Source organism: Hakea prostrata, chromosome 7, assembly GCF_041222555.1.
Source record: "Hakea prostrata isolate BN-2017 chromosome 7, UWA_Hpros_2, whole genome shotgun sequence".
In the NCBI taxonomy this organism is placed as follows: Eukaryota; Viridiplantae; Streptophyta; class Magnoliopsida; order Proteales; family Proteaceae; genus Hakea; species Hakea prostrata.
In genome coordinates this window covers 9,768,700-9,783,005 of record NC_142606.1, presented here as the reverse complement: position 1 = coordinate 9,783,005, position 14,306 = coordinate 9,768,700, and the positions used below count along the sequence as shown (strand labels likewise).

General features: G+C 37.5%; 3 protein-coding genes across 3 annotated transcripts; 2 read left to right on the top strand and 1 right to left on the bottom strand.

Moving 5' to 3' along the window:
* Nucleotides 1-372: 372 nt before the first annotated feature.
* Nucleotides 373-2,108, bottom strand: LOC149009595 (rust resistance kinase Lr10-like). The gene is made up of 2 exons (XM_089163877.1): nt 1,928-2,108; nt 373-1,701 (listed from the first exon to the last, which is right to left on the bottom strand). The coding sequence occupies exons 1-2, from the start codon at nt 1,974-1,976 to the stop codon at nt 482-484; spliced, it is 1,269 nt and encodes a 422-aa protein (XP_089020003.1). The 5' UTR covers nt 1,977-2,108; the 3' UTR covers nt 373-481.
* A 3,360-nt stretch (nt 2,109-5,468) lies between these two features.
* On the top strand, nt 5,469-6,358 carry LOC149009594 (putative calcium-binding protein CML45). Its single transcript, XM_089163973.1, has one exon. The coding sequence runs from the start codon at nt 5,610-5,612 to the stop codon at nt 6,222-6,224; it is 615 nt and encodes a 204-aa protein (XP_089020099.1). The 5' UTR covers nt 5,469-5,609; the 3' UTR covers nt 6,225-6,358.
* A 1,625-nt stretch (nt 6,359-7,983) lies between these two features.
* Nucleotides 7,984-14,109, top strand: LOC149009593 (Zinc finger protein 622). The gene is made up of 5 exons (XM_089163353.1): nt 7,984-8,281; nt 11,877-12,443; nt 12,583-12,752; nt 13,009-13,227; nt 13,317-14,109. The coding sequence occupies exons 1-5, from the start codon at nt 8,177-8,179 to the stop codon at nt 13,474-13,476; spliced, it is 1,221 nt and encodes a 406-aa protein (XP_089019479.1). The 5' UTR covers nt 7,984-8,176; the 3' UTR covers nt 13,477-14,109.
* The last annotated feature ends 197 nt before the right edge of the window (nt 14,110-14,306 follow it).

Genomic DNA, 14,306 nt, shown 5'->3' with positions numbered 1-14,306 from the left:
AAGAAACACAAGAGTATGGTGCTTCTACTAGGTTCTTAGGTGTGTCACCATCAAATTCTAGGTGGCCTTCTTGGTGTGCTAAGCATCAGCCAATATATATAATATAGAGATTCCTGAAGACTTAAATTACTGGATGCTGGTTATATTATTCTGAAGTCTACTTTTGCTTAGTTATGGATGTTTGGATTATTGGGAAAAGGCTGCTTGTTCTTGTTGTTGTTAGTGTCCAGTTTCTCTTTTGTTTTGTCTTTTCCTGTATTTGCAGTTGTGTGTGTTTTCAGATTAAAAAATGAGTTGCTTTTTCTAGTTCAATTAGACATAAGTTTACACTGCACGAGGTATTGTAAAATTTGCCTTGATGCAAATGGAACTTGAAGATTCTTAATCTATTACAGAGTACAAACAATTATACATTCTCTCAGAAAGCAAATCAACAAAAAAATAAATTACATAATCAAGCATAGTTCTAGGTAATGAGAGTTCATTGAGTATGGTCTCCATTTGAGGTAGAAGATACTTGGTCTTTTGAGACAGAACAGTCTGAACTACTAATGCTTAGAGTAAAATTTGGAGTAGTAGACATTAGATGTTGAAATGGGTTTGCAGGAGTCTTAATCTCAGTTCCTCCCTCCAACATGTTCACCACATTGCTCATAAGTGGTCTAGCATCTGGCAAGTACTGAACACACCAGAGAGCCACCATTGCCATCCTCTCTGCCTTCTCTCTGTGTTCCTCTTCAATCCCAAGATTTTCCAAAAGTTCACCTAGGTTCCCCTTCTCAAACATCTCCCATGTCCATCTTGGTAGCCAGTTCTCAGGCTCACTTAGATTAGAATTGTGGTTTTTTCTCCTTCCCATAATTTCAAAAAGAAGCATACCATAGCTATAGACGTCACATTTATGGGTCACTGGATAGGGCATATACAGCTCCGGTGCAGCATAACCTGGTGTCCCTCTACAATCTGTCATGGTTATATGGCTATTGGCTCTATTACTAAGCTTAGCCAATCCAAAATCTGCAACCTTTGGAAATAGTTCTTCATTAAGAAGGACATTCCCTGGCTTTATATCATAGTGAATTATTCTTTGCTGACACTCTTCATGCAAGTATGCAATCCCTTTTGCTGTTCCAACCGCTATTTCATGTCGCTTTTCGAATTCCATTTCCTGGTTCTTGTCAAACAAAGTACTGTCCAGGGATCCCTTGTCCATGAACTCATAAACAAGGGCTTGCACTGTGGAGTCATAACAGAAACCGTAGAGTCTAACCAAATTGACATGGTATGTTCTTCCAATTGTGCTTACTTCTGCCATGAACTGCTCTTTAGCTTGCTTGTCTGAAGCTTTGTTGAGGACCTTGATTGCCAATGGCACCCCATTGGGTAACTCTCCTTTATAAACAATACCAAAACCGCCTGATCCTAATCTTGTTTTGTAATTCTGACTGAAATCAGACAGCTGTTGAGGTGAAAACATCATTGGCTTCTCCTTGGCAATATCACTGAAAAATCTCTTCATTGTTGCTTCAATTTGTGGGTCAGAAGCAGCAGAGAAGCCCTGAGTTGCATTCGAGTTGGGTCTTCTTCCATTGCCTAATTCAATATGGGTATATGGCATAGCCCCTTTTGTTGCCTTGCTCAAGTATTTGAGAACAAAAATTACTATTACAACGGTTGCAACAGTACCAACAACTGAAGAGACTGCCAAGTTAAAAGAAAATATTTAGAGACTTTGTTGTATATGTTAGCTACTGGTATGCTTAACTTGGTTATATACTATGTTGTGCATGTCATTTCTTTGTCACCTACGTGACTCTTTGATCACCATGGAAACAACTTCCAAGTAGATTGCTCACAAATAATGGTAAAAAGAAAGACAGCTTACATGCATGGATGATTTTTATTGAAATCAAGTAATATAACTCACCAACAATAGCAGTGGTGACCCCTGAAAATGTGCTGCTCGCGGATGACATCTCCTTGTAACTTGATAGATGATAAAAGAAGAATTCCAAAGAGGAAGAAACAGAGGAATCGAAAAAGAGAACAAGAAGAAGAGGAGGAAAAGCTAGTGATGGTTGGTGATGAACTAGAAGAAGCAATGAAGAGAAAACTAAGGTGCTGTTGTCTTCTATATCTGCTTCAATATGTAAAATGCTCTTCATAAGATATCAATGAAGAACAGAGCCTTCAACGGTCAAATCCAAAAGGTGAGAAAACTCAAAAAAACTCCTGGAAGTGTTTTTTCCAACACGAAATGAATGAATGAGTCTAATTGTTCTGATATCTACTTAGTCACCGTGGGCTCAGTCAAACATGGTGGCTTGGTTCTGGGTGAACCAAGAGGAATTTGCCATCCCATCTATCTGTGACTGTTCAAGGTCTGTTGCTCTCAACAAGGTTAAACTGGGCTTGGATGTTTCTGGGCTAGGGCTAGCTATTTTTTGTTTGCGCGTACAGCTCGGCAGCTGCTTAGTCAAATGGATTAGAAGTGAAAATGGTTATCCTTCCGTTTGAACGAAGGGTTGCGTAGAAGAGGATTTGGGTAGCAGAACCATTAGGACTACAAACACAGCACCTTAGTCACAACTCCTTTCTTAGCTTATGCAACTCCATATTTCAAAACCAAGACCTTGATAAGGCTACAAAAACCTTGATTTTTCTCCGTCTTTATAATTACATGCCGTTCCGTTTGGATAGAGAAAAACTCGAAGGTTTGTGACAATAAAGATCTTAATCGAATAAGGGTGTTGACCAATGTAAATGTGGATTAAGGATTTGAAATTATAAACAAAGAATTTCAATGAATCTCAAATTGACCATGACTTAACTTGAGAAACCCCCTACCCATGTTTCTGTTCCATTCAAAATGATATTCACTTATCTATGCTAATGTGTGCAGGGGTATCTAGTGAACATTTGAATTACATCGAATGGAGTGTGGGACTTTTTTGGAATAATAATATCCAATTCCTAAGCACAGGAAATCAACAATCTGGGTGCACAACAAAGGAATACAAATACATGAAATCTTGTTAAGAGGTTATAAAATTTCCTTTTATTATGTTAAAAAAAACAAAAAACAAACGGTTGTGTAAAAATGTCGACCCAAAAAGGAACAATAAAAAATGGGCCTCCAGTTAATAGTTTCAGAAGTTACACTGTATAATGGAATTTCAAAATTTTATTTGATCATACAGAGGTATCAATTATAAGAGGTTAACGAGTCAACTGGGTCAGTCATCAAGATTAGGGTAGAATGGATTGGAGTTGGGTTCAGTCGCTTTTCCACAAGCTCATATAAATGTGGGCCAACCATATCATTTACAAGGCCCACCCAGACTAAGTTTTCCGGTTTTTTTTTTTTGGTGGAACACGTCATCTGTGCTCACCTCACAATTCTCGACCACACAGTTCTAATTTTTCTCATTAAAATTTAGAGGAGGATAGCCCTCCTAGTGTATGGTGAACGGTAAGGATTTATACTCCCTTCACACCTCTCGACCATATATTAAGAGGGGAGTTCACGTGAAGTCCATTAGGGTCCCACCTCTAATTCATTTTATCAGCATTTAGCAGTGGATCCCATTCCTTTAGTGTGGTTGAGTGCAATGGGAGCACGGTCCTCAGGAACACGACTCGTCCCAACTTGATTATGCCTTGTGTTTGCATCTCAAAGGAAGAACTTGCTAGGTTGGTGTCTGATGTGGTGGTGGCCTAATTTAGGATGATGCGGAATCAAGTAAATCTCAGCCACACAAAAAACATGTGTGGATCATACAACTTAAGTGAAATAAGCCAATTTTTCCTTGACCCAAACCAAACCCATTTTTGGTACAGTTGAAATTTAATGGAAGTCATGCGGTGTCCTTCCAAAACTGGGCAACACAGGCATCATCACATCACACACACCAGCCTAGCAAGATCCCCGCAAGGCCTCCGGCCATGTACGTAGGGCTTCAGTGTTGCTGCTCCGTACGTGTCTTGCGGTGAACCACTTTGCATGTCCAGTGTTATTGTTTGGTCATCATCTAGTCCCTCACATCTCTTCTTTTTCTGCTAACAGGGAGAAGGAACATGACTCTAACTCATCCCAAATGTAATTTCCAGTTCATTTCCATGCGAATGTAAATGATTTTTATCATTGCTCCAGTGGTTGGGGACCCCTTTGTGTGAGTCCATTTCTAATTTGGCATTTCATGGTAATCCTCAATGGTCCGGATGAGTATGAACTCACCCATGAGGTCACTCTTCACCACATCACAACCCCACGCAACCCTCTTTGTGTCATGTCTTGCACCTTCCTCCACCAAACACGCCTTTTCACCATTAAATCAATACCCTTCTATGTGCCATAATTAGCTGGAAATTTCAAGATGAATTGGTCTATTTTGTGATCCGTTGAATGAATTATCATCTGGGCAACTTTGTATCAGGACAGATGTACAATTACGAAAAAGAATACATATTTCTCAATGGAAAAATTATAGGTTTGATTCTTGCAATCGACAAAGCTCCCTCTGAAGATGTAATCGAGGTGCGTAAAAACTGGTCCGAATGAACCTCAGACACAAAAAAAAACACTACAAAAAAGAATACAAATAAAATATACTCACAATAATAAGAAATTCTTGTAATTCGACAAAATTATCTATATAATTCTCACATTTTAAAAAGTGTTACTTTTTCTTGTTTTGTTACTTAAATTATTTCATAAAGACTATTTATAAGAATATCCAAAATTCTAATTTCTATACAATTATAGTTTTGCCTTTTACATTAATTCCTATATACTTAGGATTCTATTTATGAAGTAATTAATCTAAAATTCATTTCATTATAATTATAGCAAAACTCTAATTACACGAAACTCTGAATACAAGATATATCTTTATTGATCGTGATTCACAGTGTTTTCAAATAATATCTAAATAATTTTTTGTCAGATTAGAGCGTATCATAAATTGTTTATGATTATCATTCCTTGTCTTCAGGTCTTGAGACAATTGGAATTTTCATCGCATCTACCACAAAGACCATCTCTCTCTTCTGGTCATGCTCATCATGTGTGCCATGCATTGCTTATTTTATTGGAAACTCTTCTGTGTCATCAGCAACATGTGTAAGCAATTGGATGTGTGAAGCATTATTATCTATATGACTATTTTATTTTGAATTAAGATCTCAGATCCATGAACATCTGGTGTTTAATCTATTTCAAAGGACCTATATTTTTTCTTTGCAACTTCGCTTTTCTTCTTTTTCCAGGAAACTTCAGCATTTGTTTTGTCAGGCATGGAAAACTGTTGCAACACATTCCTGGAAATACCACTAGAGACCTAAACAGCAAGCAACCCAAAGAAAAGCATAATGCCTCTCTTTTTCTTTCTCTTGTTGCCTCCCACTTTATAAGAAATTGATGAAACGGAATCCAACACAATTTCCATAATAGACGCGGAGAAGCTTCCTTCATCAGGTGACTTAGGTCACTCTTTCATACTATAAAATGGCTCTCCTCCTGTCTTGTGACATTGGCATCTAAACCAGCTTCTCATTTTCCTTTGCTAATACTCTCTTTTGGCTCTCTCTGTGATCTAACCCACTCGGCAATGGAGGGCAAAGCACCAAACACCATATCAGCTTCTCTTCCAGTAGCTCGATTTGTTGGGATCGCAATACTTCATAGAATTCTCAGCTGGGTTCCCAGAATTCAGATACTATATTCAGGTGTTCCATCTCTTCTCCAACTAAAACATAGTTTTGGGTTTTTGGCTGAGATGAAAACCCACTGTCCTGAACTTCCAAGCAAGCAGAGGAGGCAGTTGATCTGCTTAAATGAAGCAGGAGATGATGGGAAACTAAGCAGAAAAGATATTGAGGCGGTGATGGAGAAGCTGGGAGTCTTTTGTAACCCAAATGATGAAACCCTTCAAGAGAGATTAGGGTGTGAGGAGTTCTCAGTTCTGTTTGAGAATGAGGAGCCAAGCTTGGAAGAGGTGAAGGAAGCTTTTGATGTGTTTGATCTGAACAAAGACGGATTCATAGATACAATGGAGTTACAAAGAGTTCTTCAGTGTTTGGGTTACAGCCTTGGAATTTTCAAGATGGAGGAATGCAAAAGAATGGTGGAAACCTTTGACAGAAACGGAGATGGAAGAATAGATTTCAATGAATTTCTCAAACTTACAGAGAACAGCTTCCAGTTAACGCAGAGACACGAGTAGAGGCTCCCTCATAAATAAGTTTTTTTTTTTTATCAGTTTGATAATTTAGATTGTATATGAATTGTTTTGACGTGAAAGTTCTACATGCTAAGGAGTTTCTAAATATTATCTTAAAAAAATAGTTTTTTAATGTTTTTTTCCATACAAAGACAAAATTACAAAAATGCGAAGGGCTTCGGTGCGCACCACCGAACGAATGATCCAGCTCTAAATCTCGACCACCTTAGTATGTTTTTTATTTTTATATTTTACAGCAACACGGCTAGTGGACAGGTCCCAAGGAGGAGGGACAGGCCCATCTTAAGGACAGTCCCTGATCTTATGACCAAAATCTCGCAGCTCAATATTGTTTATTAAAATTGAATCTTACAAAAATTGTTGAAACTTTTAGTAAAAATTTAATCTTTTTCTATTATCCTTCAATACATTTTCAAAATTTTCTTAAGTATGTAGTTGAAGGATGCAAAAAAAGCACAATCTTTTTTTTCCGTGCTTTTTTTTTTTTTTTTGGGTGGGGGGGGGAGGGGTACATAAGGAAGCACAATCATTTACCCAATGTTCGAAATGTCGCCGACATTCAAGTGTTAGTGGCACACCACTAACACAGCGAAATGTCACCAACTTTTGGATTGGTGTCGGTACAAATTGACCCTTAGTTTCGGGAGGTATTTGGGGTCATTTTTGCTTGAATTTATTGGGTAGCCTAATTAAGACCAATAAATACAATGGAAATGTTATTTTGGCTAAGACATTACATAAACTAATGTACGTTCTTGATCGGTACAAGTCTAGTTGTATGTGGCCAAAATTGGACGTCTAAAAACTCATATAAATCAATATAAACATGCTAAGAAAACATAAGTATTTTTTTTTGGTAAACATAAGAAAACATAAGTATACAACTAGTAAAGAGAAGAACTAAGATTTACAATTCATTATATAATTATATTGAGCATGACTCATGCTTTACATTATGTTGTCGATGGACATAGGGGTAATGAAAAATCGCTGGAAAAAAAAGACAAAATTCAACTAAAAGTCGTGAATTTGGCACGTATATCATCGAGAAATTGACCATTTATGATATATTGCCAATTTATTTGCGATACATAGTCGACTTTTGGTAATCCTTGTGTCAACCAAGGGTATCATATTGGCTTCATGCTATATGGTGATATATCACCAGCATTTTGTCCGCTGCCTTTACCTCACTCCTCGATCTTGAGATTTGACCTAAGTTTATTTTGTTAAAAAAAAATATTGCATTTGTCTTTCTTATATGTACAAAAAGAACCTACTAAGGATATAAGGTCATTTTTATGACCATTCTTATTCCTTTTCAATTAATTTTTTATTGGCCAAAGCCGGATTCTTAGATTAGTTTGGTCGCCATGAAACAAACTAATATTACTAGACTACATGTATGTATTTCTTTAGATTTCAACCATCTTAGCTTCCAAATGTAGCAGTATTGCCAGGGTTTTTAGATAATGCAGAACTTGCAGTTGTTAAGCTATTGGTATTTGGTAACCTTTGAAATCTCCATCACTATGCATATAAAAACTAATGTTGCATGAAAAATGAGTAACAAAGGTGGTCAAAATGAAGATACTTTTGTAGGCATGGGGCAAGCTGGACCGGTTATTGGGCTTAGAAAAATAAGGCACATTGGGCCTACATTCCCAAGTCCATCTGCAATATCCAGCCCATTAAAACCTTCGAAACTGGGAAAATCCCAAATGGCTCGCATTGTGTCGTCGATGCTTGCGCCATCCAAGTGAAAGAAGTCGGCAACCGAATAGGAGTGGGAGTTGCCCTACAAACTTCAACTACGAGTCCTGACCGCTTGGATCCAAGAAAACCTTTTCCCCGTCTCTGCGATTTTTAGCTTCTGAGGTTCTAGATTTCTGCGGCCAAGTTTCAGATTCTCTCTTATCAAATTAACATCGAAGATGCCAGGTCTCACCTGCAATTCGTGCAATAAGGAATTCGACGGTGATTTACAGCAAAAGCTTCATTACAAGTCCGAATGGCACCGTTACAATCTCAAGAGGAAGGTCCGTTTCCGTTTACCGTCTTTATTTTTCATTCTGTGACCATCTTCTTGATTAAAGCCCAGGTTATGCTAATGGACTCTATTTATTCGAGAACCGTAATTATGATGAAGTCCTGACTGGTTAGATTACTGTTAGATGGGTGGTGATTTGATTTAGGATCTTGATGATGAAGAAAGTTGTTGCATATTCTTGGAATTCAGGTATCCTTATTAGGTTTCTTGCTCCCTTCCGTTGTCCATTTTCGATTAGTGACCCGATTGGATCATTTTGATTTCTTTTATACCTAATTTGGGTAAGGAAATATTGGAGCAAGGCAGAAGCCATCCCGGAAGCGTTGTATGCGTTCTTCAAATATGGGCCGGTTATCTCATTTAACTTTTGGAGCTATAACCGTTTAGGATATTTTTTTCCCCTCCCGGGTAGGTTAGAGTATCTTCATACTATTATGTTGTTTGTGAATTTTAACTATAAAAACGTCGTTTTCTGGAATTTAGGAATCTTAAAATGTGTAGATAAAAGACCTTCTGTCGTTGTTGTAGACTTAATCTTTGAGAGATGCAGATGTCCTTCAATGAACCAACAATAACTGAATTATAGTGGAAATTTATTCTCTTAAAGGAAATTTGCTGAATATATCTTAAGCAATTTAAATCTGTAAATGACATTATTTATATGTATGCTGCTATCGAGAACTTCATCATTTTGTGGAATGCTAAAATGTTATAGATGGCATTAATGCCATATACTGTGACATAGTGGAAGATTTCATAGTAAATGTTATTCTTGAGGTGCCAGCAGTAATACCTGATGCTGTTTCTGATTTTACTTACCTAATTTCTTGAGCATGAGAACCGCAATTTGAAGATCGCTAGTTGTAAAAAGTTTATCAGGTTGCTTGCATATATGTCAAGAACCTATGTTATCAGGTTGGTTTATTGCATCTCCAGAAGCAGTATTCTGAAACCTGATTTGTTTGTTGACATGTGTATGCAGTGCACTACAGGTTGAATGGTTCAACTATACTGTTAAACCTGTTGTAAATGTCCAATTATGCAGGTTAATGGAAATGTTCTCATGGAAAGATAAATTGAGTTATGATGTTATCAATGACAGATCAAAAAGGTTTTAGGACATTCAGAAAGTATCAGAAAAGATATTGGCAGTCTTGAGGACTTGATCTCTTAATTTGTAGTCGTAGCCTATGAATATAATCCCAATCCTTGTGGACTTCAAAACAAGTAATGAAATTCACATTGCTTGGCAATATCTCATACAGAAATGTCGCCATGGTATTCTTTGGGTCAGAGTTATTGGATGCCTTGATTTCATGTTCATTTCACAATCTTTGATTTCCTTATGATCTATATGTGTCTGAAAGGTTGTATGCTGTTCATTCTATTGTTTTTTGAAACAGCATCTTATTGCAATGTGTATATACTATCCTCAGTGAATTTTTTGAGTAATTTGAGTACTCATCTTACTGTCCTACATCCTGTTTGGTCATTTAAATTTCAGAAGCTGCTATATGCAGTACATAGATTTTTCATTATTTTAAAAAACGTCCAGCTGTGTCTGAAAAACAAGGAATTGCATTTTAAATAGAATTCCACTTTATTTGACAACCTATATCTAAAATTTGAGAATGTCATTAGTTCTCTGACAACCTTGATTCCCCATATATTTAGATGCTGGATGGGTAGCGGAGATGATATTGAATGACACAATCACTGTCATTCAGTATCAAAGGCACCCCTGTGCTTTATGACTCCATTCTGTGAAGATTCCCACAAATCGCTGACGGTGAAGTAGCATTCGAGTTCTGCATCAGTAGTCCCTCAATCCCCATCCTTATCTGCAGTATAAACACCCCTCCCAAAAAAAAATTTGAATAAATAAATAATAACAAGAGCAAATTGCACTGGCACCCCAAAATGGAGGTTTTAACGTACTGACACCCCACTTTATGTTTAAAAAACATAGACACCCCAAAATTGAATTTTAATTAGATATATTTGTCAAATTTATCACTATAAACAGTTAAATCACTATTTATTTTAAAAAATGTCCCTATAATGAACAATGTGTGAAATGTTTTCACTGACAAATTGGACAAATGTATCCAATAATAATTCAATTTTGGGGTCTCTGTGCTTTTTAAACATATAGTGGGGGTGTCAATGCTTTACGGCTTCCATTTTGGGGTGCCGGTGCAATTTTCTCTAATAACAACAATAAAAAGAAAATATAAAAAATAAAAAGCAAGAAACTGAAAACTTATCGTTGGTAATAGGTGAAAAAGAAATCATAATTGAGATCAAGATGGAATAGATGTATGTTGTTGCACAGGAATAGTGTTGTTGACTGCAGAAAAACGATATGAGGTTGCTGGGACTCCATGTAACTGATTTTTAACCCATCATAACCATAGGCTTTGGCTTATCATGGGTTCCTTCTTGGTTTTCCCGTTCTCTGTTGTCTGAAGCAATAGCCTTGCCCTTTGTCACCACTACTATGTTCACTGATCCATTACTACATTTTCTGTGAATCTGTTGTTGTTGCTGCTGCTGCTGATGATTGATTTCTTATCAGTTTTAACGGATTGTAAACTCGATCCTATCCGTTGACATGCTGTAAAATAACGCAGTCTGATTCTAGAAGCTTAAACTTACACAGAACTCCATATAAAGAGACCAGACACTCACCTCTGACAACTTTCAAAATCAGAATCTCGTAAACTCCTAACGTGACAAAGATGAACAGTACCGAATGACCAGGGTGAGTGCGACAAAAAAGAAAATGACTGGTCATGTAAACTCTAAGTAGAACCATTAATCTGATCAAAACCGAGAATGGAAAATATACTTTCCTGCCTGACAGGAAGGGATGGAAAGAGACATGGAAGAAAACAAAGTTCTGGAAAAGAAGAGGATTAAACAATTGTCGAAACTGAAGAAAAAGATCCAATAAATTTGACTTAAAGAAGGTTCTTTCATTTGTCATCTGCTAATGCCTGCTCTCCACAAGGGCCGATGACTCTTCGGTCTCCTCTCTGCAAGGCCAACTGATATTTGGCCTATTCTCTCCTAGGACTTTATGGTTTGCAAGGACAAAGGGATTTCAATTAGGTGTCCCACACATGAGAAGACATATGATAGCTAAATGGGTAAGTATACCAAACAATAAGGGTATTTTTAATGTTGTTTCATAATATAATATGGATTATTTTGAACTGGGACCTATGGTGAGCGTTTGGGGTAATGGTAAGTATACCAAACAATAAGGGTATTTTTAATGTTGTTTCATAATATAATATGGATTATTTTGAACTGGGACCTATGGTGAGCGTTTGGGGTAATGTTATGTATCCCCTTTATTTGGGGTTGGGAGGTTTGTTTTTTCTTTCTTTTTTTGGGGGTGGGGGAGGAAGGATTTATCTTGAAAGATATCCTTGTTTTTATATTGTTTTGGACTCAAACAGCATGTCCTGTTAGTAATAAGTCTATCCAAAAAAAATAATAAACTATTGTGTTATCAGTATATGCACTGTGTAGACTTGAACAAACTGTAGAAATTCTAATGTGTGCATTTTCACCAGGTTGCAGGTGTTCCAGGGGTAACTGAAGCATTGTTTCTAGCAAGGCAAGCTGCATTAGCCAACGAACATAATAAGTCGAATGAGACCCCTATGATGTACAGCTGTGCTCTTTGTGCCAAAGGTTACAGAAGTGTGAAAGCTCATGGTCAACATCTTAAATCAAAAAGTCATCTCATGCGGGCATCACAATCGAGTGTTGGAGATACAGTGATTAAGCCTCTCCCAACCCGTGCTGAAAAGAAACCTGTCCCACAGAGGGTGGCAGCTAACAACGAGGAGAATGAAGAGAGTGAAGATGAGTGGGAAGAAGTCAACGCAGAGGACTACTTGGTTAATGAGGCCACTGATTCATTAACCCAGTTGAAGGTGGATGAAGACTCAGATAATGACATGGATGATGACGATGATGAAGAGGAGTTGGAACCGTCCTGTTGTTTTATGTGTGATAGAAAGCATGAAGACTTAGAAAGCTGCATGGTTCACATGCATAAACAACATGGATTTTTCATCCCTGATATTGAGTATTTGAAAGATCCTGAGGGCCTCCTTATTTATCTTGGGCTTAAGGTACTGGAAATGCTTTCTTGTTTCTTGGTTGTAGATTGATTCTCTCTTTCATTTAATCATGTGAATTTTGTACTTGTTTCACCAAGAACCTCATATACGGTTGTTTTACCAAGAACCTCATATTCGGTTGTTTTTATAGGTTAAAAGGGATTTCATGTGCTTGTATTGCAATGAGAGATGCCATTCCTTCAACAGCATAGAAGCAGTGAGGAAACATATGGAAGCAAAAGGTCATTGCAAAGTGCATTATGGGGATGGGGGTGATGATGAGGAAGCAGAGTTGGAGGAATTTTATGATTACAGCCACAGGTTTTGATCGACATAACTCTTCTATATAGCAGACACTATGTTATGTTCAGTTTATTTTCAAAGTTCTTTTACAGTTTTTTATCAGATCTGATTGCCAAATCCTCTCTCTCTCTCTAGGAAAGAAAAAAAGAAAAAAGAAGGGTTGAATCTTAGTTCTAGTTCATTAATTTTGGACTATTTTGTTAGTCCATGTTTACCTATGGAACAAAGGATGCTCATGTTTGAATGTTACTGGATGTTTTGTTTTGTCCTGTAGTTATGCGGATGGAGATGGGAAACAGCTGATTACGGTGGAAGACATGGACAGCTCTGTTGAACTTGGAAGTGGTGGGGCTGAGCTAGTTCTGAGAAGAAATACAGATGATGGGATATCAACCAAGACTCTCGGATCTCGGGAATTTATGCGCTACTACCGCCAGAAACCACGTCCCTCGCCTAGAAGAGATGTTGCCATTGCAATCGCATTAGCCAAAAAGTCTGTTTTCTTTGTCATCTTCTATTTGAATGAAGTAATAATAGGCTTAATAATTAAGCGATGACAAGGGTTTGTCCTCTGGTTTTCAGGTACAGGAGCATGGGATTAGCAACGGTGCAGTCAAAACAGCCGATTGTAAGGATGAAGGTGTTGCGGGAGATGAATAGGTCAGGTGTGGAAGCCATGCGTAGCAAGATGGGGATGAAGAGTAATGTCATCCGGAATCTCCCCAACAATGTCACGTATTAGACTCTGGCTGAGTTTCTTGCATATCTACTTTTAATGAACATGAGTTATCTTGTTGAAAGAGGCCAAGGTTGTTCATAGAATTGCGTCTGGCAGTTGAGGGAGTCGTATGCTTTTTTAAGACGTGTAGTAACGCTAGTATATTAGAACATGAGATGCATATGGTTGGGAATGCATTCCCGCTTCTCTCTCTTGCTCTGGTGCAGTCATGCGACTATATTTATTCTTGGTTTCTTATCCTCGTCTCATCCATATCGGTGGTCTATGGCATTACCTGATGCTAACTTGAAGAAACCTCGAGGGGAAACTCAAGAAGACGAAAGGGAAGAGAAATGACCGATATCTTTACAGGTAAGGATGGTTACGCATCACAAACGAAATGTCTTTGACTCTTTCGTACGGGGAATTGATTGTACCGTAATGCCCTGCGAATTTTAAGGTCATCATCGCATCTTTTAGCAGGTAGATGTAGAACTAGAAGTAGAACTGTAGAAGGTTTATTTCAGGTCAAAAATCCTACCCCCTTAGCTATCAGCTATGATGTTTACCAAGAAAATGGCTCAGCATCGTGGAAGGGTTGCACCATCGGTAAAAAGTTATAAAAAATTTAATAAAATATTGAAGTATGGTTTTTTGGTTCACTGGTAATAGAAAAGTAGTTTGACAAATTTCTTCTGATGTTGAAGTATGGTTTTTTGGTTCACTGGTAATAGAAAAGTAGTTTGACAAATTTTCAAAATTGAGACTTTGTTGAAAAGTGTGGGACACAGAAAATGGGGTTTACATTTGAAATTTTTTTATAGATTACTTTCTTTCCTCATTTCTTCACTCCG